Genomic DNA, 25,041 nt, shown 5'->3' with positions numbered 1-25,041 from the left:
TCTGTTTGTTGCATTAAACTTAGTTCTGTACAAATCCAGGAGTGAATTCAAATGAACAGACTAGGTCAAATCTCTACAACTTTATTCATAGACGTGGCAACAATGCAGAAGTCAAAACTAATTTCAAATTAAAATACATTCGATAATATACACAGCACAGAAAACCTTGTTTGTTTACCTCTAAGGCATGCTCCAAATTTCTCCCTTCTGTTTTGTCTTCTACACCCCCACGAACTCTGTCTTGAAACATTTAGCTCAGAGGGAGAGAGAGCATCTCAATCGCATATAGAAATATGCAAACGTGTTAAACTAGCAGGGACTCATTTGCTGTTTTTGTTGTTTTTAAGAAACCAATCCAATTTACTGCCAAACGGTAGTGAAAAGCATGACATTGAAAGCCACAAAGGGTACAACAGTTCCTGGTCTTCATCCAACTTTCTAAAGCACGGTCATATCTAATCCTTATTGATGATAGAGTGGCAAAGGCATTCAAGAGAATCATGACATATGAAAATAAGCTATCAGACAGCTATCAAAATTCTATGGCAAAAATCAACAGACTAGGTTTGAAAGACAAGTCACAGAATGTACTTTTGCAATCACAGAAATCTGCATTCAGTTGCATTGCTTTGCTTTTTTGTTTGTTTACCTTATCACTGGAGCTCTCGAATGGTTTACGTTCAGCAGTGGGATAGACTCAAAGGATTCTTCCTTAGGGGACAAACTACCACAGGCCTGATTCTATGACCTACGCTTGCAGCATCCTCCAACACTGTGAGTGAGAAGTGAAGGCAGCAGTTTGAAAGGTATTTGCACTGCATTGTGGGGCATAGACAAGTTCACACCAATTTCACAGCATGGGCATATGTACTTGACTGTTTCGACTCATTAGAATGCACATTTACTGGTCTCCGACCAGCACTGCATGCAGTACGTTCTAAATCATGTTACAGAGGAACAAGACTAGAACTAAATGCATCATCGACACACTGCAAGACTTACCGGAATGCACAAATCATAGGCAATACTGACATACCTTCAAATGCACCACAAATATCTCTGACACTGCAGTGAAATACTATACTGACTGGGCTAACTCAGCTTGGAGACCTAAACTGTATTGCATTGTCTAAAACGTTCAAAAACATGACGCAATAATGCATTACCATGCAAGTAATTCACACTAAATAGGGCTATCAAATCAAAATCCTGGACATGACTTATGCTAAGCACAGCTGCATCTTACATGTAACTACACAGGGTAGGCATCTTGGGCATGTAATATAGGTCATATTTTGGATCACAGGTAAAACACTGTTCCTTAGGTTTCGCTTACCTGTGTTATTGCAGCAGAACCTAAGGTGCAAGGTCTGGGATGACACTGCAAAGATCAGACATTGCACTGTTTGCCATCAGTCAACAGGTAAAGTCATTCATTTGACTCAATTCAACAGCCTTCAATACAAGTGCTCATTTCGACTGGCATGTCAAGAAAGATGAATTGCACATCTACATCAATTTTAGCTAATCTGAAGCACTTGATCTACTGACAATCCACATGCTGATAATAGACATCAGTTAACAGAAACCTTCACATGCCATGTTAAAACAGTGCTTGAAACACAGTATCAATAAACATTACTGTGCAACTTCGGAATAATGTCAAACAAAATTGCATTTGTCGAACACAAATCAACGATCTCCGTTTGCCGTCTTAGCAGAAATGGCACAAAGCAGTTAAAATGTATTTATCTATCATAGTTCAGCTGCCTATCAATAGTGAAATATTCTGCCAAGAGCAGGTTAACTTGTTGGAATTGAGAACACTGCTTACATATTGGAGGACCTCAGTTCAGAGTTCACAAAAGAACAGTCCGACTGGCATTCCTACCTACAGAGAAGGGTCTAGAACAATAAACTACAATGCAAAAATGAAACATACTATATGGTTTCAGAGCCTAAACAGTACAGGTTAGGAAAGCATTGCAAAACAGAAAGGGTGAGGGGGTGTAACAGTCCTATCAGTCAAAAAGACATTGACGTTTCAAGAATCGCAAATTATTTCAAAAGAACTCTGCCTCTAATGATACTTACCCAAAACATGGGGGGAAATTGTAATTTGACACACTATAAGTTGTTTTTTTGCAGTTGCTCAAGGAAACACATCAAAACAGGAACTTGGTTTTCTTTAAGTCACAGTATTTGTACTTACAGTATAGGAGGGCTCAACGCACGGATGCAGGACCGCTTAGCCACCCCCGACCCTACAAACCTATGTTCTTATGCTGGATAAATACTAAGACAATGGGCAGAGCAACAAAAAAACCACTTCATCTTTTTAGGGAATATAAAAACTGTTTTCAAATCCAGCAAATTTATACATTTGGGATTGCTTTGAAACATTTTGATATGGGGGAGAAAACAGACTTGAATGCAATGAAAGTTTCATACAGCAACAAGTTACCTGTCCTGAAAAAGAGCAGCAAAAAAAAAAATAACACTAAAAAATATATATATGCATCACTTTTGCGACAACATTTCTGGCGAACACGTTAAAACTTCTTGCTTACCCCTTTTCTAAACTTGCCTGTTAGGGAGGAAATGACTAGCATTGCAATACAAAAAAAAAACGACCTCAGTCAGAAATCCAGGCTAAACATGAGACAGAATGCCACAAACAACTGCAGTTAATGCATGAGTAACATACGTTTGCCAACCCTAAGCCTTCCTATAAGACACATCCACCTATGACTAGTCAATGAGGACGAGGTGCATCACAATGTCAATACGACAGGGAAATTGAAAAGGTCTGAACCACTCGAGAGATCTGCACGACTTCAACATAACCAGGAGCCTTGTAGACAGTTGGAGAGAGACAGAGACAGGATAGCGCAACTTTCAGTCAGCAAATTTGGACAGTCAAAAAGAGAGATGGCCTGCATTTAGATTTCCTACTTCCCCAAAGATAAAACAAAAACGTACATGATTTTTTTTAAATTACCCATTCGTCTGTTTCCCCAACTTACCAACACAGAAGGTTTCATTTAGTTTTATTGCAAAACACAACAGGCATTTCATTTAAAAACTGAGATGATTTACATGGTAATGACTACAGTTATTAAACATGAGTTTTAACCACATAGCGATACAAGGCTGGAATGACCATATGTATTATAACCTCACTAAAAACAAACCATTCATTTACAAGGAAAAAAAAGCAAAAAAAGTTGTTCTCCGGGGAATCTGCCATCTATGTGAAACACTTTTCAAACCAAGGAAATTAAGATCTTCATCAAGGCGTCTGCATCCAAACATTTAACAAAGGATTTGTTTCGACAATGTAGCATTTACTTTATGTCCACTTCACATTACTGGCCCTGTGCAGGAGAAATACATAAAAAAAATACGTTGCATGTTAACAGCAGAAACATTACTCTGCTTCCCAAAATATATATCAACGCCCTGTTTAGGGAGAAAAATGTATTAGTTAATTCTGCTGCTTTGCATATCCCACTGGAAACCTGTAAAAACCTGCGGGGGAGGAAGGGGTTAATGCACAAGAACATAAAGAAATATTTTGAGAACGTGGGAGTGGAAATGGGGGTTAAGAGAGCATTGACGCAAGAGATACAGACGTCACAGTACAGGAGACAGATGTGGAAGGGGAGGGGGGGGTGGAACAGGGGGGAGGCTCGTAGCCGGGGTGTACCTGAGGGGCTTGCGGGGCTCCGCCCATGGCCTGGGGGCTCCCCGTGCCGTAGTAGGCAGCCTGCTGGCGGTAGTACTCTGCCCAGGCAGCGCTGTAGTCCGGCTGGCCGCCTGGCTGGGTAGCCGCTGCTGCCGCCGTGGCCTGGGGAGCGGCTTGGCCTGCGGAGGGAGCCAATCACATCGTTACTAACACGCCACCACAGCCAGGGGGTGTGACCAGGAGAGAAGTAATACACAGAGACCGGCGCAGAGCGACCGCCGGTCAGGTCACTGGTCAGGTGAGGGGCGACTCCTAGTGAAAGGAGTGTGAGAAGGGGAACGAACCCAGCACACGTCCTTTGGGTGGCGGGACAGAATCCTTCTGACTTGCTCTAGGGCAGCTGTGAGTACAGACACTCTACTGCAGAGGGCTGCGAGGGGGGCACAGCCACCCAGAAACACTAAAGTTACACTGGGCTAATCCCAAATAGAAAAACCCAACACAAACCAACTTGTGTGGCGTTGTAAAGACCTGGTGATATGAATTTGTTTGTAAGAATACTATGAAAATGTTACTGTAGAACAGGCTGATCTACAAATGGTCACCTTGTTTCTTGTAGTACTCCTCCCATGCCTTGGTGTAGTCCTGTGGCTGTTGGCTCTGCTGACCTAAAACATTATGCAGAAAGCAGGTTAACACAGCAGCAAAACCTCAACACATCTCTCTAAACATCTAACCCTTAACATGCAGCCCCCTCCCCCAAAAGCCTCAACCAAAATAGTTGATGGTCATAATTTTTTTTTTTTTAAGAATAGGTTTACATGCAACTATAAAACTTATATGGGTGCATTCAATAACAGTACTGCAATCTTAGCACGTTAGCAAGTCAACAGTATGGACAAAAGGCCTAAAGGCTTGTGTTGCTAAGCTACTCTTGCTCAGTGTTCCTTCTTCTGCCAGTCCCTGGCTACTCTGGACCTGTCTGTGGGTAGAGAAAGTACAGCAGTCTAAACAGCACAGGCTTGAGAGTCTCTCCAGCAGAGGACTGTGACCGGTCACTGCAGCCAGCAGAGCCCAACCTCTGGAAGTCTCTCACACACCCCCCCTCAAAAAAAGAGAATGTAATGGGTTGTCATTTCCAAGTCCCTTTGCCGTTTAGACTGGTCCTCATTTCGCTTAGTGTACGCTGAAGCTGCGTTTGGAGGGACGGGGGGCATTTATATACCCAATTTCTTGTAATATTCCTCCCAGGCCTTGGTGTAATCTGCCTGTCCACTCTGACCTGGAGCCTGCGGGTCACCTGTTAAAAATGGTACAATATAATTGATAACCATTCTTTTAAAGGCTGCAGTTAGTCCTCCACCTGCCTAGGTGGGGCTCTTGACCCCGACCAGGTAAAAAAAAAAAAAAAAAAAACCTATTCTGTCTGGCCAACCTGCTAAATGCAATGCAAGACGGATAGAGCCAAAGCAACTGGTTAAAGCATAAAGTAATGGCAAAGCAAGCTAAAACTGCGCGCTTTAGTTTTGGGCTACGGCACCCATCGCATGGCCGTTTAGGAGACTATCTATTCTACGCATGTGGGATTTTGAAAACCCAGCGGGGAGGGGGCGACGTAAAGCAGGCTGCAAGGGGAAGGTTACCTTGGCCGTTGGTCTGTGCCGTTCCCGGGGCTCCGCCGGTTGGGGTCATGGGGGCCTGAGGCTGCTGCTGGTACTGGGAGTAATAGGCTGCCCAGGCTGCTGCGTTGGCATCTGCGGCTGCTTTACCTTAGACACAAGCACACATCAGCTCTCTGCTCTGCTCCAACTGGAATATCACGTGGCTCCCCAGGAGCTCCTGTGGAGGACCCACAGTGCCGGTGCAGAGTGGTACTCACCGGGGTCTGGCTGGCCCTGCTGCCAGTGTGGGAAGCCGTTGCCCCAGCCCTGAGGCTGGTACGGAGCAGGAGGACCGCTGATGGGGAGAGAGGGGGGGGGAGGCAAAAAGACACCTTGAATCCTCTGTTAGATCACAGTGTGAAAATATTTGGGGGTGGGGCTGGAGAGAAACTCACTGTGGCCCTGGTGGTCCCTGGTTGTAGGGGCCCGGGTTGTAGGGGCCCATGGGAGCAGGAGGCCCAGGGGGGCCGTGTGGGGACGGGCCACCGTGTGGGCCGGGGGGGCCAGGGGGCCCATGAGGGCCTCCCATTGGTGTGACCGGACCCTGAGAACAGCCAAACAACAGTGGAGAGTCAAACCACCATCCAAGGATCATGAACGGTTCTGAAAGACTTTTGAAAGCACTGGTAAGAACCTCACCCCAATCTTCTCCTCGACCAGCTGCCTGGCATAGTCTATCTGTTGGTGTGAGCCCCGGACGGTGAACATCTTGATGTTGGGGTCAGCGTTGGGCGGAGGGTTCCTCTGCAGCTCGATCCTGGCCCCGGACTGCTGGCTGATCCCTTTGATGGTCTCGCCCCCTGTGGAGAGGTAGAAGAGATGCCAACGGAACTTAAAACATCCGCATGTCTCCACACTCCCGGCTCTACGGCGTATCTTCTAGGAGCACCAGGCAGGATGCTGGGAAGCGTGGGTGCAACATTAGCGGGTTACCTTTGCCGATGATCAGGCCAGTCTTCATGGTAGGGACAGTGAAGGTGAACTCCTGCAGGCCCCCAGGGGGACCCATGTTCCAGTTGCCTTGGCCCCGACCCCGGCCCCTGCCCCCGTGGCCGGGAGGCCCCCCAGCCTGGACGCTCCTCAGCAGGTCGGAGATGATCTCCGCTGCATGCTGGGCCTGGTCGGGAGGTCCCATGATCTGAGCTATCCTCTCCGGCGTGCTGCCATCATCTACGGAGGTAACAAGCAGTTACGGGCTGGTGCCAGTGGGGGGAGGGGGTTCCCTTAGTAACCTGCTGAGGGTTACTCGATTTGTTAATAGTCCAGACACTCACCTGGTTTGAACTGGATCCTAACACCTGTGTCGCTTTGAATTTTCTTGATCATTTCTCCGTTTCGTCCGATCACGATGCCCACGGCAAATCTAGGGACCGGGACCTAAGGTGGGGACGGGCCGGAAGAACATTTTTGGTTCAAGTTTGGCTTACATAGAAATGGGGAAATCCGTTCAGTCAATCAACACCTCTCAGCAACAGTCCAAAGTCAGCCTTACATCTAAGCCTTCTCCTCCTCCTCCTCCTCCACCGTTGCCACCGTTGCCGCCGCCACCTCCTCCTCCGCCTCCTCCCCCTCCCATCCGGGAGCCGTACTCGCCCCTCTGCTCCCTGAATCCCTGCTCTCTGATCAGCTCCATCACCATCTCTTTAGCTTGCTGAGGGGGGGGGAAGAGAGGCGAAAGGTTAACGCCACAACCAGACTCATACAGGTGACATGCAGACAATATAATACTACACTCGGCATGTTAGGCGGCTTCTGGCTGCAGTAACGGTGACGTGGAGATGACCTACCTGAACTTTAAAAGGCTCTCCAGATATCCGGAGAGGTTTGTCTGCGCCTGTGTTCTGCGGTCCTTCTTGGATCATGACCATCTTCACGCCGGCTCGTTCCTGGTGGGTGAAACAGGATTGTTTAAGTCAAAACAACATGTGGAGGCTTTCTTATGCAACATACATGGAAGGAAAAGCCATGTTACCGAGGGGGACCAAGATGCCGAGCTTCCCTCACCTGAAGTTGCTTGATGGTCTCTCCCCCCTTCCCGATCACCAGGCCAGCTTTGGAGGCAGGGACCATGATCTCTTGGACGGACATGCCTGGTCCTTCATTGTGGTGGAACGCAGGCGTTGGTCTTCCCTTCTCCACGATCTCTGTTAGCAGCCTCTTAGCAGCCCTGGTGGAAACATCAAGAGCGTGTCACCGATGCTCCACTACAGGGTCCAGTGTGGTATTCATCACTACAAAGCGTCTTAAAAAGGGAACGCTACATACTGGATGGCATCGGGGGATCCGGTTAATGTCACCGACCTATCAGGCATACCTCCGCTGTCTGCATCACAGAAGGGGAAAAGTCAGTCCAAAGATAGATTAACAAGTGCACTTGAAATATGAAACCATTTGAGAACTTTAATATTCATATTTTGAAGTTCGGTACACTAGACTCACCGGGGGCAATCTGTATTTTACAGCCTGATTCCTGTTGCATGCGGGATATCTGCTCTCCGCCTCTTCCAATAACTAAAATAACAAATGTGAATGTCAACACACATTTTTCCATCTCAATCTGTAGTATGCTGAGGTGAAAACTTTTGATTAACTCACTGAATCCAACCATTCCATCAGGGACCTTGAATTCCTCTGAAGACGATCTAGATTACGTATTTTTTTAAGAATATGAAATAAAGAAAGGCCATTAAATAATATCAAGTGAGAGGATGCATCATTTTGGAAGAGAAACCTTTAGAAAACAAACCTTGAGGGACCACCCATTCCTCCCATGCCACCCATTGCTGCCGAAAATGCTGCAAGGAACACAAGATTGTCAGACATGACAGAACCAAAAAAAAAAAAACATTTGGATTCACACACAAAAATCCCATCTCAAGATACTTACGGTCATTTGGTGCCACCTTTTTTGTTTCTGGTTGGTCTATAAAGAGAGGGGGAAAAGACAGTGTAAGGAGTCACGTGGCACTCTTATAGGTGGCCTGCCAAGATCCTCAGAGCTGGAGCTGAGGGTCTATATTTCTGACGTGGAGAAATCGCTTTCTGGTACTGCCCTCAAAACGGCATCATAATAAACCGTAAGAAAGACTGATTTACGTTTAAAATTTGTGAGAAAAAACAAAAGCAACAAGCAGGCTTCTTAGCTCTATGCCCTCTTAAAGGCACAATACTTTCAAAAGGGAAATAATTCAATACTGGCAAATCCTTTAGGCTATTTCACACAGTTAAATCACACAGAATATTAGCCTACAAATAAAATTTGATCTATTGACGGTATTAATGACAAATCTGACAACAGGTAAGAAAAAGAACAAGCATGTACCACTTTGACGTATGAACCACATCAACTAGCCAACATAATACTAGGCATTCACAGTACTAAGAGTCCAGCTTCAGATAATTGGCCTAGATGCCTATGGTGAGCAAAGGGATCCTGCCTGAGAAAGGAGAGCTCATTCCCTCCCGGTGACCTCTACTGTTCAGACTTGTCCAACAGTCATCTACATAGAGTGAATAGAATGAACACAGTCATACAAAAGAAAACGGCACGGCGAAACCAGGATGAAAAACCTAAGTATATTCGCCTCTCTCACGGAGAAATGCGCACAGTACTGAAATCACGAGGAGAAATGCAAAGTACAGGAATACATGGGTTGGAAGTTTTTTTACACAGCAAAACCCTGTTAAGTAACATTATTATTGCAATTTAAATCCGATTCCAATTGTGCTAACAAACTTGTCTTGCTGCGCCAAAGGCGTAGCTACAACTAAAAACATCCATGCAAAGCATTCATAGCAAGTTTGTGTGCAATTTAAAAGGGAAAACGATCATGTGTTTAAGGTAGCTATGCATCCGTTGCCCGAAGGGCCTCGGTGGCTTGTAACTCACCGGCATCTTCTAAGGGCCTCTTCTGGCCACCGTATCCAAATTCGTTGGTTGTAGGTGAAGGAGTCACACCATCTCCTCCAATTTTTGCAGCGATCTGTAATAGAAAAGAGATGCAAGACACTCGAAACCAAAACATGCACGGATACCAGGTAGTTTACTAACCGGAAATATTGGTTAGCTGGATAGCTAACAACCAGACCTGATGAAATGTGTCTTGATTATTAATTACCTTCACCGACATGCTTAATGTATGGTTGACTTGAATATAAATATTCTATATATAACGTGCTAGTCCAAAAATAGTTAAGGACGATATCTATTTCCACTGCACATACAGTTCCATGTACTAGTAAGCAACACATTCCAGCAAAAACTGACGCCTCCTCACGCACGCTAAGAACACTGTGGTGGAAAGTAGCTAACTAGCTGACTACAGTATAGTCCATGTTAGGCTGCTTAAGATGTTTACACATTACATCTTACAATCCAAAACTATTAGATAAGCCCACAGCCGTATAATTTAAACGGCCGATATAATTTACTAGACACTTAGCTAACGAAATATGGTACGTTGCAACATCCCTTTGTTCGCCCCAACTTTCCATTACGAGGAAGGCCGCAGTTGGCTTATGTAGCCAGTGAGCGAACGTAGTGTAGTCCGATCGCAATCAAGCTACAAGCGGCTTAGTAGTTAGCCATTTAACCTATTTTTGCTACCATTGTAAACAATATACAATTATTACCTGTCGTGCTCGCTGTAGTGCGTCTTTAAACGCGTCGTTCATTCCACCACCAGCATTTGAGGACGGCGGAGCCACGTTCGAGTAGTCAGCCATATCTGCTTCGATTCGTCTCTCTTGTGCTCGAGACAGAGAAGATGGCCGTTTTCATTGATGGGGACTCTCGCGCTGCTACTGCGACATGGGAAGGCCTTACAATCCTCGCGAGTACAGACGGTGTCTACAGCTAGCAGTACTGTACCTGGACCGCACCGCGGAGAAACCACTTTTGCGCGCAAATACCAATGTTTAACTAAATGAACACGCCTTTGCCTCAATTTAGGTGGCTTAAATATGAGTTTCAAATAATGAGACATCCAAAATATTTGGGGAAAAGCAGTTATTTAATGTATTTGGAGTACATGTTGTGATGAAAGTATATGGCTAGTTCCCCTAAAAATGTATCTTACACCCATTGTCCAGACACATTTCATGGACTACATCATGTACATGCAATTAATCAGCATCACCTTTCTAATTACCAGTGTACATGTAGGCTATTACACCACTGTAAATATTTATTTCTATGATGTAGGGGCCACAATAAGACTTGGTAAACTCCTGTGACTGACAACATTCAGATCGTGTCATCATACAGATGCATTGGTTGCCTTTGTTTAGAGAAACCTATTAACTGAGGGCTTTTATAATTTGTTAATCACACAATGAAAAAATGAATGTGAAAAAAAAAATGATAATGCCTAAAATGAGGACAGCAGCATTTCAAGCTTTGTGGTTAAGGTGTAGTTCAACAGAGCACATGGAACTGCCCTTACAAAACTGGCCCCCATTCCATTGTAATATCCACGAATCCCTTGCCTTTCATAGATTCCGATAAGTCCTTGAAGAACACTAGAGGAGGTAGGCGAATGTAAACTGAAAGCTGAAAAACAAAGAAATAATTTGACCATGATGCAGTTAATATATTCAACACAAAACACACAATTTAGAGCTGTTAGAATGAACTGTTACCCTGAGCTTGTCGCTGTGTCCTGATCACTGCAAGTGGATAACTGGTCACTTGTCCACACGCGAAGGCCAAAAAACTGAAGAAGAAGAGCTTGTAGTCACTGCTATAAACTGGGTCACTCTTGGCCCAGCTTATGATTGACTGGAAGCAAAGATTTGGACCGCGATTAGTCTGTAGCAAGTGAAAGATAACAATGATTCAATTAGGTAAGTGTGTATAGTGTACCTGATGAACTGCACATTCTACACCAGCATATGGAATCATACAGAGGATGCTTGGCTTAAAGCCCCTGTAGAAGGAGGCCACAGACTCATTTCTGAAAACCAATCGTGCACCCCCTAAAACTCCACTGTACGTGCCAGCTTGTTGCAGGTTAAGATGGACCTTCAGGACCTGAGAGATAGTGGAAGAAAGTGGCAGCCATCAAATGTAACATAAACATATCATACTTGTATCTTAGAGTATATCACACAATTGAAACAGTAAAGCACTCAGACCTGCCAAGGCTCTCTGATACCTCTAGAGGGTAGAAGACAGCGTGAGCCACAGCACCAGAGAAACACCCCAGTCCAAAACGCTGCTGCACAGAGAGGCTGTCCTGCCCACCCAGAGACAGGGTGGATACTTTCATCTATCAGGAAGGAAAAACACACAGTTAAAGGGTGAGAGATTGTAGTGTATGTATAAAAATGGAATAGTAGTGCATAGTGCATAGAGAATTGTGTGCATTATGTTAGAGGTCTTTGTTTCCAGTACACCTGGGCATAGATGAGGCACTGCAGGGTTGATTGAGGAGTTCCTTTGAGCACATTAACAGCATTTCCTTGCCACATAGCCCTCACACCGCCCTCCTTTAGTCCTCGAAACCCTTCAGAGAATGCCTTGGATCCGTACACCTGTAAAACACGCACGTATGGTTCGCGCACACAAGCTATATGAAACGAAGAACTATACAAATCCATTCACTGCCTTAAGCACCTGTATGCGGTGACTGGATGGTTGAACATTTTGCCGACCTGAAGCTGGGTCTTCAAGCGGTCGATGGGGGCTGTCACAGTTCTTGACACGGCGTCAGCCAGTCCTGCAGCCAGGACAAACCTCCTCCACATCCCTGAGTCAGGCCCTTCCTCAGGAAACTCCAAAGGCATTGCACGGCTCTCCCCCACATCAAACACCTACAAACATGACACTCAATTCTGTGAGCAGCTATTCTTATACTTTGCATAATGTGCAGGGGTGGTGCCACTTTCCGTTTGTTTTGCTGCTGAAAGAAAGGAGCTCATTAGATGTTAGAAATGTATCAAAATCACATATTGACACAGTTCTTGTACTGCCATTGAGAAGTAAGGACACAAGTCAAAAGGTTATATTGCAGGATTTTGTGATGTATGAGGTATGTGATTTTGCCCAGTGAACTGACATTGTTTGTCTTTATTGTAAATTTTAATAATATCCATAAATGATTAGACTGCAGTGAACCGATCTTACTAGGCTGTGCTTCCATGATGACACCAGGTCCCCAAGGTTCTCAGCTGGGTTGAGTATGACATGGTGAAGGAATTCTCCCCAGTCCACTGTCATAGAGTTGTCCTTGTCCATCCTACCGACAATATTGATAATTATCAAGCAAAAACATGTGGACACATAGAGAATTCCAATGTACCAAATTAATAATATCAGTTTGAACGGTGTGAAGTTATTAGAAAAAGGATTATTTCATTATTATGTGCTATACGGTGAAGACATGGACTATTGCTACACTGCACTTATTATTACAAGTCACTGAAATACTATTTTACACAGTGGTCATTAGCAATTAGGAAAAAAAAACAGGAATTGCATCTTACATTTGGATTATTCTTTTTGCATTCGGCTTTGATATGACCACACCTAACTCCTTAAACAAATGTATGATTTCCTCCTCGCCAATCACACCTGATCAAAAAAGAGGTGGATATGAATACACAGGGATATAAGAAGTGTGCTTTATTGACGAATTTGTTTGTACTGCAAGTGGACTGTCTATTGTAATTGCAATAAGAGTCATTTTCACTGCCAGTTTTGACCTTGAAAACAAATTGTACAGATTGTACAGTCAACAAAAGTGTATGCCTGATAATTGTGGTAAACTTATCTGTAAAAGGCTATAAATGTGACAGTCAAAAGGCATTCCACTGCAATAAGACTGCATAGCCTCATGGTTTAAAAACAAGCAGACGGGCTGTCCCTGTTAGCTAGCTTCCTACTCACCACACTTGTTTCTGTCAAGATCCTGAAAGTGGATTTTCCATTTCTTCTCACTGTTCATCATGTAGCTAAGAAACTCTTCATATGATAGACGTCCATCATCATCTTGGTCAAATTTTCTAATAACACTCTGAAACAAATTTAACAATTTAGGCAGTTGTGCAGTTTTTGATAGATGACTGCATTGCAAAATGTATGGAATACAATTTAAGCTACCCGAGCTTTTTCATCTACTGAAAGAATTCCCGTTTTCTTCATCTCATTATGAAGTTCTTCTACCGATATAAAGCCATCCTCATTTTTGTCTAATTTAAGAAATAAATCTCGAAATGCATCCATGCTTCAATTAAACAGTTTCGTGTTAAAAAATAAATTTTAACGTTTGAAACTAAGGTATCGGTTTCAGGACCGCAATAGCCTGAAGGATGCAAAAGAAAAAGCATAGATGTTTATGGCTGAGTCATAAACCATGGCACTCGATGGATGAAATGGCTTGAAGTCGAGCTGGCCTATGGAGGGACCACATGCAGTTCCACAATGCTACAGCAGATGTCACTGCAGCGTAGATCAAAAGGGGACAGTGCGCTACTCCACGCTGTCACTTCTCAATTTCAGAGGACCAGTCAAATAAACCATGATGTTTGTCTTCCAGTTCTCGGAGGACTTTAGGGCTTACCCGCTTACATTGTTCAGAGGTTACACGGGTCAGAATCGTCCAACAGTCGAATTATCTGCATCAAAATGATCAAATGCACAGCGTACGTTATCTTATATGCTCTAACATAAGCCGTAAGGACACATTATTTTTTTGGAATGACATGAAAAAGTAGGTGTACAGTAGGTGTACAGTGCAAAAACCCGAATATGGCACATGACGTAGGCCCACAGCATTAACTTTCTAGAAATTGCCCTTGGATTCCACTGAGCAGCCCGTACGCAGGGGAGGGTGCAATGGCTATTTAAAGAGGATCGTAGGGAGGGATGCATAACACAGGGTCCACAGAGTTGAGTAAGCCCATCTAAACGTAGACATCGTCGCTATTCATTCGTGTACTGTCGTTAATAGTCATAAGAGCGTCGCTTTATCAGTTGTCTCCAAGTAAAAGGGGTCTCAAACATTTTTGGGGGGCTGACAGCGCCCATCAACACCATATCGAGAATAGATTTTCTTTCATGCGTGGCCGTTTTGGGGGAAAATGGGGAAGGATTATTATAAAATACTCGGGATTTCAAAAGGAGCTGCGGAAGAGGACATCAAAAAGGCATACAGAAAGCAAGCTTTGAAATGGCATCCGGATAAAAATAAGGCAGCCAACGCAGAGGACAAATTCAAAGAAATCGCCGAGGCATATGAGGTCCTCAGTGATCCAAAGAAAAGGGAGATATATGATCAATATGGAGAGGAAGGTAAACTGTAAATCTGTGCAAACGCAGTCTTTTTATTCTATACTGTATTGTGTATATTCCATGCCAATGTTGACAGGATGGAATTATCTAGTCGTGGACGTGAATGCATTGTGAAATTATGTTGATATTTTTTCAATTCAAACGATATAGATACATTTGTATTAGCTAAATCATACATTTCGACACATCTTTTACATATTCACTGTGAATATGTATTCACCATGTCGTGTGGGCGTTTATAAGGAGGTTATGGTTTCCCTGGGCTCATGCTGCAGGGATGGCCCAGTTGCAGAACTGTAAATCAAATTATTTTCAACATGTCTTTAAACACGAATTGGGTGATATTTTCACGATATAATGTTACTCTAATAGATATTGGCAGAAAAACTGCCAGAATGATCCCCAAGATTAGGGGAAAACAGAGCATTCAACCAATTACTTTTATTTACAGAGCCTTCCATGCATAAGACGAATGTGTCTAAAACATAGAGCCTTCCATGATGGGTTAAAAACATTTTGATAACTTTAAAACGGAATAAGATGTTCCCTTAAGTTAAACTTGATCATTTAGAGCTGCACAGTTTGTTACTTTTTACATGGCATGGTTAATGACCCCTGTATTATTTCTGTCCACCACCAGGTCTCAAAGGAGGAAATGGGCCTACTGCTGATGGACAGGGTAGCAACTTCACCTATACCTTCCATGGAGATCCCCATGCAACATTTGCCACATTCTTTGGAGGAGCCAACCCCTTTGAGATGTTCTTTGGGCGTAAGGCTAATGGACGGGATGATGAGGACATGGAGGTGGATGGCAGTGACCCCTTTGGCTCCTTCACCAGTTTCAACCTTAACGGGTTCCCCCGTGACAGACATGTTGGCCTGGGTGGGCAGCAACGACGGAAGCAGGACCCGGCGATCCACCACGAGCTGCGGGTCACCCTCGAGGAGGTCTTCCATGGCTGCACCAAGCGGATGAAGATCTCTCGGAAGAGGATGAATCCTGATGGGAGGACCATGAGAACGGAGGACAAGATTCTTACTATCGAGATCAAGAGGGGTTGGAAAGAAGGCACCAAGATCACCTTCCCTCGGGAGGGTGACGAGTCACCCGGCGCCATTCCTGCAGACATTGTTTTCGTAATCAAGGACAAACCACACCCACACTTTAGACGGGAAGGTTCTGATATTGTGTACCCGGTAGGGGTCAGTCTACGGCAGGTAAGGCTCATTTTCCTTTGTGACTCGGCGCCAGTAAAACAGTGGTATAAAGTAATTACTGGCAATATAGACTGTTAAATCCTGAATCAAAACTTTGACCAAATGTAGACGACATAGTACTCTTTTTGGTTTTGGTAGTTTATAAGTACTTACTGAATATGTATAAACATCAGTATTAACTTTTTTAGTCTGCCAGTTATGTAATGCACATACCCCACTGTACACACATAAGGAATATGAGCTGCATCACTTGAGGTGGGCAGGGAGACAGGAGCTTGCCCACTCATACTGTGCAAGATGTGCTTATATGGTATTTTCTGTACACAATACACTCGTAGTAGTTCTGTGTTTTGAAGTTTACAACCCAGTTTTGGATGCAGTCTCATGGAATGTGGTTACAATGAGTCATACTACAAAAACACCAGAAAATGTGGCTGCGCTTAGATCACATTGCTTATCAGACAGTAAACACATGCTTAATATGTGACCACATAACCCTGGAAAATACAACAGTGCATATTGCATACAGTGTTCTGCAATGTATTATGCCACTTCTTTGTAGACTTCTATGCAAATTGTCACTGACTGTCATATTCCTCTTGTTGCAGTCATTATGTGGATGTTCTGTGACGGTGTCCACAATAGATGGGAATACGTGCAACATGAAAATCACGGACGTCGTCAAACCAGGCATGAGAAAGACAGTTGCAGGCCAAGGGCTACCCTTCCCCAAAAACCCTGACCAGAGGGGGGATCTGGTGGTAGAGTTTGATGTAAACTTTCCAGAGAGTCTCCCAACCAATGCCAAGGATGTCCTAAAACGACATTTACCCGTCTAGCAATAAGGCTGTGGACAGAAGAGGGATGATATCGGCATGCCAGTGCTCCTTCTCTCTCTTACGAGGACAATGCGACTATTCACAGGTGGACCCCCTTCTAATGAATGTGCAATTTCAATTTTTTATCAATTTGGTGTTTTTATAAATACCTTGCATGCCTCCAAGTTGATATAAGTGACAGTAAAATGTGTTGTTATCTAAAGTAAACATTCTATTCTGTGGGGTCATTCCACATTCACATATTAATTATTTATATTTGTTTTGTTTGTAATGGACTGTAACACTTTTATTATACTGTTAATTGGCATATTTATATGTCACAAATGACATATGTGATCTAATCGTGCTGTAAGGTAAATTCCCCGATAAAGAGGCACATAGGGGTTTATGGGTAGCCTACTAGCATTCACATCATTTTCCGACATCATTTTGTTAAGGACAGTTACCAAAGTAAAAACAAAGTACTGTTATTTCCATTATGAAATGTGTTGCTTTACATGTAGCTCTCCTTACTTGAAACTGAAATTACATTAAAAAAAGAGATGGCTTAGACCATCTCCTGCACACACTAAAAAGTATCTTCCATGTTTGAAAAATGAAAAATTCCTAATGTCTATGTAAATATAGCCTTGTCCATTAACAGCTGCACAGCTGTTGATCATTGGCTGCAAACACAGTGACCTTTACATTATCCCACCATGGGACACCACATTATCCATCACAAAGCTATATAGGGGCCTTAAGAAGGGCTACATTACTGGCATCACCTGTTGACTATGACCTGAATACAATTTGTCAGATGAGTAGTCATTTGACATGGGCTAAGCAAAGCCCACTGATACTTGACTGATGATGAAATATAATCGAATGCCAAAAAGACCAAGTAAAAACACAGAATCGAAGTAATCGTTGTTTTAGTGAAAATGGATACCTGTGATGACAGGTATAGAGTAGTATAGACTATGGCGTGCTTCATTCAGGAGTATTTCTCCTCGTAGCCTACTGCGCGTGCGTTCTCAGCATATTGAAACAGAGAAGCTTTTGTTCGGGGACCAGCCTGTCAGAGTTTTCAGTCTTGGCTACTGTATGTGCGAGAAAAGGCGTCGCAGTATACGCCTCCTACCTGTTGAATATTTCGAATATTAACTGGCAACACAGAGTTGAGTCACTGTCTAGGAACAAAGTCAAACCTGGAGAAGGGAGCTAAGGTAGGCGGAAGGAAGTATCGCAACAGGTTGCCACTTCAATGTTCTAGTTGGACGGACTCGTCTACGTGCTTTTCGGATTTAAAATGCCTTTGGGACTAAGAAAAAAGAAAAACAAGACGAAGGAAAGCTCCAATTTGGTCGAAAATGAGGAACTTGGTGCTGGTGGAAGCGCAGCGAAATCCTCCGTCAACGGTGCAGGACTCCCACCTCCACCTGCCAACCTGCGACCGAAACTAGTGTTCCATACGCAATTAGCCAACGGCAGCCCAACGGGCAGAATTGAAGGTTTTACTAACGTAAAAGAACTGTACGGGAAAATTGCCCATACTTTTAATTTGAGTCCCCCAGAGGTAAGTTATAGACAACTACCTGTGTGATTTTAGCGCATTAGTTTATTGATCAAACAACAACAACAACAAATAATAATGTGTAGGCCTACTGTGTGTGATTGTTGTGAAACAAATCATGCCCAAAAATGATATTATGTTAGCGGAGAGGACGTCGAGGTGTTTGTGTAAGGTGTGATCTAACGCTAGCGTGAGTGCCTGACGACCAGATTCTCTAAAAGTTTAAGTGAACTTCTAAATACATGAATCAGATAATAATATTTGGGGCCTGCATACATTGTTATTCAGATGTAGCCAAACTTATTCTATACTAATAGTATAAGGAGCAGTTGGACAACTCCCAGGGAGGACCCCTTTCCAGAATTGAACCTACATTACAAGGGTTAAATTCCATCTTCATAGACACTGCCCACACTGCATTTATAGATATGGTGAATTGAAGGCCCTGTAAACAAATGCATGTTCCAAACCCTCCTCTGAGGCCAGACTCTTTGTTCTGTTCTTTATAGAATAATCTGTGAGTGACATGTCTGCCTTTTGTCACTGAGCTGGACTAGATAGCAGGCAGCCTGGCCGGCCTATCAGCCAGGGACACATTTGAGCTGAGCCATAAGCTATCCTCCCCCTCCCTCCTCAACCAGTGCAGAACCTTTGCTGACAATTTAGTGAGAGGGCGCTTCTTAGAAACCAGTCAAGCCACAAGTTTGATGGGTATTTGTGAAAATAAAGAAAGCGCCCATTTAGCCTAAGGTTCTTGGAGGCATGACATTTCAAATATCCTATCATCAACTCACCAGCTTTGTAAAAGACATGAGATTCTTTCCGTGTCCTGACTTGCTTGAGCACACCTGCTCAGTTTAGGACACCGGGACTGGGGATAAGCATTCATAAAGCTGTTACACACTCCACAATTCCTGCATGAACATGATGTCCCATTCAGCCATTTCTGTGTGTGACAGGGCAGATAGCCCCTACATGGGGAGGGGGTTATGTTGGGATGGTAGACTGAGGAAGTCCCTCACATCCTGAACAACGGGCACAGCCTAAATCCAATGAGATAAAAGCCGAGGGCCAGCCTTGAAGTCCCTAGGGTGGCGAGGCTGCCCAATGCCAACTCCCTCCCTACACCAACACAAACCACTAACTCACACTAACTACTACCAGGGCATCTCAACTCACCAGCTGCCCCCCACCAATGTGGCATGAAAGTTGGCACTTAATTAAAGAGTGGCAGGATATTGGTCTAAACATTTCTTGATCGTTTTTTGTTGCGTTGTCCACGTGAAACACTGTACTCTCCATGTAAATCGGGCACTCATCATGAAAATCTATTAATATCATTAATGTTAATTGAAAAGCGAGTACAGTGATTGCTGTAATTGAAACAACAGTTATTAGCTTGTTCCTACACGGGAGACATATTTCAGTAAAAAAAGGAGGATATTAGTATTTTCAGGCAATCATTTTTTACAACCTAGGTCAAAGTCTTTTCACAGGCAGTTGTGTTTTACCACAGGTGTGGCAGTGTGTGACTTGCAATGTGATCACCTGTTCTCACAGATTGCCAGCATTAGGCTACTCCCCAGAAATTATTTGCTTAACGTTTGAATGTAGATGCTGCCTTCCTGTAGCCTAGCCCCATGTGTTGCCTGTGCCTTAACTCAAAAGACAGACTGAACTACAGTAGGTCAGACTGCTAAAGGTATCAGTCTAATGATCCAAACATCCTACTTTGTTGGGATTGTTTCAAGCTCACATAGTCAAACGTTCAAGGAGATTATACTGCTAATTAATTAAATGTAACCATCCCATCTAGAGAAGTCTGATGAGCTTCTCTTGAAGACTTATCAGGGGACAAAGATCGCGGCACAGTGTTGGCATTCTCACATCCTTTAAGTATTCCCCCTCCACGTCTGCAGGGGTATATGTTTAGTTAGTATTTATTTTCATTATTTCAGAAATGTTCAGATCAAGCCTGAGATTACTGGAGCTTACTCTGATAGAATTGTAGATTTTAATTACGTCCTGAATAGATTAGGTGAGCTAATGTTCTCATTCATTTCCCCCTTTAATACGTTTCTTCTTTTGTTCTTCAACTCCCTTTTTTTTGTTGGAAATCATGGTTTCATATCTTTATAGACAAATACTAATTGAGTGTTAATATGTTGCGTAGTCTTGTGGCACAGTCCCAGGGGTAATGTTGCTTTTCACAGTCTACAAGTGTGTACATGCCCAAATAAGACAAGACGCAAGTCTAGGCTAAACGGAATGTGTCCTCCCGCTGAAAACACAGGTGTGAGTTCAGCCGTATTCAACATTTTTGAGTCACCATTAGGCCTAAGTAGTTGTTTTCCAGCAGCTAGTGCAGACAGAAACATCGCCAGGGGACTCTTTCGCTCAGCCTCTTATCTGTGTCTCCGATACTGAGGGTTAGCCTATGTCACAGTACTTAGCAAAACAAGTGTCACCTGTGAACACCTGACTACTGCCTGGGTGTGTTTATCTCTGTGTGTAGGTTAGTGGAAGGAGCATTAAAGTGATGATGTGGAAATCAGTCCCTTCAGTGGCATTTCTGTTGTTTTATAGTATGTCCTCATCACTAACTCTCAACTGCTTAATCAGCGATGCTTCAAAGTTGATCATTGTCTAGGTTGAAACGCTGATGGGCGTTTATATCCTGTTGAGGCATGGACCTTTCTATTCATTGAGAAATATGTAAGGCAATTCAGTTTGCTATTACCTTTTCCATCTACGACCATGCTTCCCCAATACCTGTGAAGTCATGTTTTAATCTCACTTTTCTAGATTCGTCATGACCAATCTTCCTAAAGATAGGTTTAGTGTGTAATTACAAATCCACCGTAATCCAATCCAATGTTCTGTTCCTTGTCTACCACCATTTTGATAACCTCATACATCATTGATGATGGATAAGCTCTAATCACTGTTGTTCATATATCTTCATAAAAGTTTAACCTTTTCCCTACTAAGGCATTTTGTTTACCACTGTACTGTTGCAGCATTGTTATCTGTAGATTGTGCAGTGTTCAGTTTACATGTGTGCATGTTAATAGACTGTTGTTCCTTTGTGCATAGTTTGTCTTTTAATATTCTTAGAATATGATACAGATTGGTTCCTTACCAACTGCTTGTCCACATGGGCTAGCTGGCCGGGTGGTTGGGCTAGTGGGAGGTGTTTGTGTACTTGTGTCAGTCTGAGTCAGTCACTCAGAGTGGTGGAGGTGAGAGAGGAGTGCGAGTGACGCTCCCTGTACCCAAGCTGCGTGGAGTGTAAACATAATGAGGTACACACTCAGGCACAGGGAAGGAGCATCGTGAACATCCTGAGTGCAGGAAAGAAGCGGCTTCATGTAATCGGCAACCTTGGTTACAGAGTGTAGGCGTCCGTATCGCTGTTCCTCCACCCACGGCCTCATGGGTAATGCCCTGGCCTGCTTTCCCCTGGTGGAAGGGAGATTAGCCAAGCAGAGCGTCCACTTTAACTCCCCAACCCCCCCCCCCCCCCGCCGCCTCCTCCTCTGCTCCCTCTCTGCCTCCCCCCTCTAACAAGCCCCCCCCCAATTTCTAATCCCATTCTTTTATACCCTGGTAACCAAGGGCAACGCTTGTGTCTGTGTCAGCTGATGTGTATGTACGTAGTGCCTGTTGGTACACAAAAGGGGCCAAGCAAGGCTTGTTTTTTTATTCGTTTTGTTCTTGCCAGAGAGTCATTGCACACAAAGGTCATCCCGATGAACCGGTACAGATCACTCCTTTTCTTTCATGCAGCCCGGAAGTCAGGGAACATGACTTGGCAGTTTTCAACTCATACAACATATAAAAATATATATAAAAAATGAATTCCTTAAAAAGTGTGAAACTCTTTAGAGCAAATCGTGCCTTTGGTGCATGGGCTTGCATTGGGATCGTAGAAGAATAGAGATTTACAGGAGGACATATTAATAGCTCTGGGTGCACCATCTGTGTGAGGTAGTGCGGAATAAATGATTCACCCCTAGCAGGCCCCTCCCTCCTGCTTTCACTGGCCGGCCCCAGTTTAAAGGGCTTTTAAATCAGGCTACAAGTGGAACATGTTCCTGCTGATCGCATTTCCCCCCCTGTCCTGCCAAGAGGTTGCAGCCAAAGGTGTGATGCCAGGGTCTCTCATCACTGGCACAGTGGAAAAGGTCACCTTCTCTATTTTGACCCAGTCGGAGAGGGGGGAGGCACCACACAGCTGTCTTGAGTCACACTGATCACAGAAGGACTAGAAAGGGAACATCGACCAAATAGATAAAGACATGACTCACTGGCGACTTTCTTTGTTAACATGCCGACCTGCGGTGTCACTCCAGCTCAGCTACCAGAAAGTCTGCGATTGAAAGTGGCTTTAACATGAGCCGTTATCAAATTCTGTCGTTTGAAGTGACCACAAACAATGAATAAAATATCATGAAGCATTGTGTTCTTCTTTCTAGTACCACCTGTGTGTGTGTGTGTGTGTCTTTTTGTAAAATGTGTATGTGTGTGTGTGTGTGTATGTAGATCCTGTTCTGTACCTTGAACACCCACAAGATTGACATGGAGAAGTTGCTGGGGGGCCAGATCGGCCTGGAGGACTTCATCTTCGCCCACATCAGGGGGATCAAGAAGGAAGTGGAGGTGCACAAGTCCGAGGAGGCTCTGGGCCTCACCATCACAGACAATGGAGCTGGCTATGCCTTCATAAAGGTAGGCATGCAAATATTCATATTCAAAAGGTCCAAATGTTGTCTCTGAAATGAAATGAAATCTCTTAAATGTTCCATTGAGATCACTTGTGTCATTCGATTTCAAGAACTGTACAGATTTGTGACTCATTTCAGCTTTTTTTGTCTTCATTCAAGAGTGTGGAGGATCTCAAAACAGATGCTCCTACATGCCACCTTGTGTTGATAATTCATCATTACATGTTGTTTCCCTCAAGACAAACAGGCTGTTCATATTCACAGAACCCAAAAACGCATCTCTTGGTCCCACGTAGGAAGTTTGAAATATTGTTGAGAAACATGAGTGGTTCTTATCACGGTCAACTATCCTGTATAATAACAATAAATGAATCTTTCCCTGTATTCCCCTTTCTTTCTCTCTCTCTCTTCTTAGCGCATCAAAGAGGGCAGTGTCGTGGATGGAGTGAAGTTGATTTGTGTGGGTGACCACATAGAGTGCATCAACGGGCAGAACATTGTGGGCACACGACACTATGAGGTGGCCCGCATGCTGAAGGATTTGCCCAAAGACAAGGTCTTCACTCTGAAACTAGTGGAACCTATGAAGGCCTTTGGTAAGTGGTGGGCCATAACTACACCTCCAGTGGCTTGTGGGACAATTTTGTATTTCTTTATTTACTTTGAATTTGCTTTGAATGCTTCCCTGCTCCATGATCTTTGTAACTGGCTTGCCATTGTGTCACAGTCATAACACATTTACATTTAGTCATTTTAGCAGTCATCTTATCCAGAGCGACTTACAGTAAGTACAGGGACATTCCCCCCAAAGCAAGTAGGGTGAAGTGCCTTGCCCAAGGACACAACGTCATTTTGCACGGCTGGGAATCAAACTGGCAACCTTCAGATTACGAGTCCGACTCCCTCACCGCTCAGCCATCGGACGCCATAATAAGACTTTATTTATATAGCACATTTAATACAAGAATTGCAGCTTATGCTTTACATAAAATCAATAAAAACAATAATACAAGTAATAAAAGTAATAAAACCCTTCTGGACACAGGCAGCAGTCTTTGCATTATCTCGAGCCACAGTCTTTGTGGTTTCCCAATATTAATACAAATTTAACTCATGTCAAGTCAGTTTAATCACATAATGACTTTGAACATCTCTTCTCCCGCACAATGTCTTTGAAAGTGTGTTCCCCCTCCCCCCCATCAAACAGAAATGCTTGAGCCAAGGTCAAAGGGCACCAAACCTGCCAGCGAGAACAAGATTGGCACAGGGAGGGGAACTCTGAGACTGCGCTCCAAAGGGCCGGCGACTGTGGAGGAGATGGTGAGTGTCTGCCCCTTGTGTTGATCAGAACCTTCCAGGCAGGGCCCACATTTCCCCATGTCCCGTCTCGTTATCAAAACCCTGTTATGTTCTCCAGCCAACAGAGTTTGAAGAGAAAGCGGTAAAGAAGGTGGACGACCTCCTGGAGAGCTACATGGGGATCAGAGACACTGAGCTGGGTGTGTAGACAAAAAAACTCCCCACTAAATATTCAGTTGATAAGCACCTTACTGACAACATGATAACAAATCAACACTTTTGGAGACATACCATATCCAGGCACAAAATGTAATCAAAGTATTCAGCATCATATAGTCAGTTGTAGTAACATGGAGTACCACTTGTTCCCCAGCTGCCACTATGGTGGAGGTGGGGCGGGACAAGAAGAACCCAGATGAGTTCGCCATGGCCCTGGACGAGGCCCTTGGAGACTTTGCCTTCCCGGACGAGTTTGTTTTCGACGTCTGGGGGGCAATCGGAGATGCCAAGCAGGGACGCTTTTAGTCTTTCACTTCCCCATACTTCCCTCAATCATCCTTGTTTAGTCACAGGACATCATGTCACCAAGTACAAAGTCGTGTGTAGCGTGGTTTGGGGGGGGGGGGGGGGGTCTTGTAATGCCTGGGTAGTTGCACTGGGGACAAATTTTGTATTTGAGTGACTTAATGAAGGGTTCAATATTTGGCTCACATAAGGGCTGGCTACAAAATGCTTATTGGTCTGCATTCCACGATGCAC

General features: G+C 44.0%; 4 protein-coding genes across 8 annotated transcripts; 2 read left to right on the top strand and 2 right to left on the bottom strand.

Annotated features, from left to right (window-relative positions):
* Positions 1-65: 65 nt before the first annotated feature.
* Positions 66-10,109, bottom strand: fubp1 (far upstream element (FUSE) binding protein 1). 5 transcript variants are annotated; one of them, XM_067252332.1, is made up of 21 exons: positions 9,982-10,109; positions 9,239-9,332; positions 8,787-8,849; positions 8,237-8,272; positions 8,096-8,144; positions 7,945-7,991; positions 7,789-7,860; positions 7,615-7,672; positions 7,354-7,516; positions 7,137-7,235; positions 6,842-7,000; positions 6,624-6,726; positions 6,283-6,519; positions 5,989-6,149; positions 5,745-5,893; positions 5,568-5,644; positions 5,332-5,457; positions 4,914-4,988; positions 4,294-4,356; positions 3,710-3,867; positions 66-3,377 (listed from the first exon to the last, which is right to left on the bottom strand). In XM_067252332.1, exons 1-21 carry the CDS (start codon positions 10,072-10,074, stop codon positions 3,369-3,371), a joined length of 2,091 nt encoding a protein of 696 aa, XP_067108433.1. In that variant the 5' UTR covers positions 10,075-10,109; the 3' UTR covers positions 66-3,368. The 5 variants fall into 5 exon arrangements, with proteins under 5 accessions (XP_067108433.1, XP_067108429.1, XP_067108430.1 ...); XM_067252328.1 differs by lacking the exon at positions 8,787-8,849; XM_067252329.1 differs by lacking the exon at positions 8,787-8,849 and having other exon boundaries at positions 5,332-5,451.
* A 385-nt stretch (positions 10,110-10,494) lies between these two features.
* On the bottom strand, positions 10,495-13,573 carry slc25a24l (solute carrier family 25 member 24, like). Its single transcript, XM_067253835.1, has 10 exons — positions 13,451-13,573; positions 13,238-13,364; positions 12,835-12,922; positions 12,476-12,587; positions 12,004-12,162; positions 11,746-11,883; positions 11,505-11,618; positions 11,213-11,380; positions 10,990-11,128; positions 10,495-10,900 (listed from the first exon to the last, which is right to left on the bottom strand). Exons 1-10 carry the CDS (start codon positions 13,571-13,573, stop codon positions 10,719-10,721), a joined length of 1,350 nt encoding a protein of 449 aa, XP_067109936.1. The 3' UTR covers positions 10,495-10,718.
* A 622-nt stretch (positions 13,574-14,195) lies between these two features.
* dnajb4 (DnaJ heat shock protein family (Hsp40) member B4) lies at positions 14,196-16,938 on the top strand. Its single transcript, XM_067252881.1, has 3 exons — positions 14,196-14,641; positions 15,282-15,862; positions 16,471-16,938. Exons 1-3 carry the CDS (start codon positions 14,431-14,433, stop codon positions 16,699-16,701), a joined length of 1,023 nt encoding a protein of 340 aa, XP_067108982.1. The 5' UTR covers positions 14,196-14,430; the 3' UTR covers positions 16,702-16,938.
* An 859-nt stretch (positions 16,939-17,797) lies between these two features.
* On the top strand, positions 17,798-24,937 carry gipc2 (GIPC PDZ domain containing family, member 2). The gene is made up of 6 exons (XM_067253436.1): positions 17,798-18,259; positions 22,802-22,987; positions 23,399-23,579; positions 24,191-24,303; positions 24,401-24,482; positions 24,656-24,937. The coding sequence occupies exons 1-6, from the start codon at positions 17,993-17,995 to the stop codon at positions 24,805-24,807; spliced, it is 981 nt and encodes a 326-aa protein (XP_067109537.1). The 5' UTR covers positions 17,798-17,992; the 3' UTR covers positions 24,808-24,937.
* The last annotated feature ends 104 nt before the right edge of the window (positions 24,938-25,041 follow it).

This window comes from Osmerus mordax, chromosome 16 (assembly GCF_038355195.1).
Source record: "Osmerus mordax isolate fOsmMor3 chromosome 16, fOsmMor3.pri, whole genome shotgun sequence".
Taxonomy (NCBI): Eukaryota; Metazoa; Chordata; class Actinopteri; order Osmeriformes; family Osmeridae; genus Osmerus; species Osmerus mordax.
Note: the sequence above shows the minus strand (reverse complement) of the source record. Positions and strands in the feature narration are given on the sequence as shown.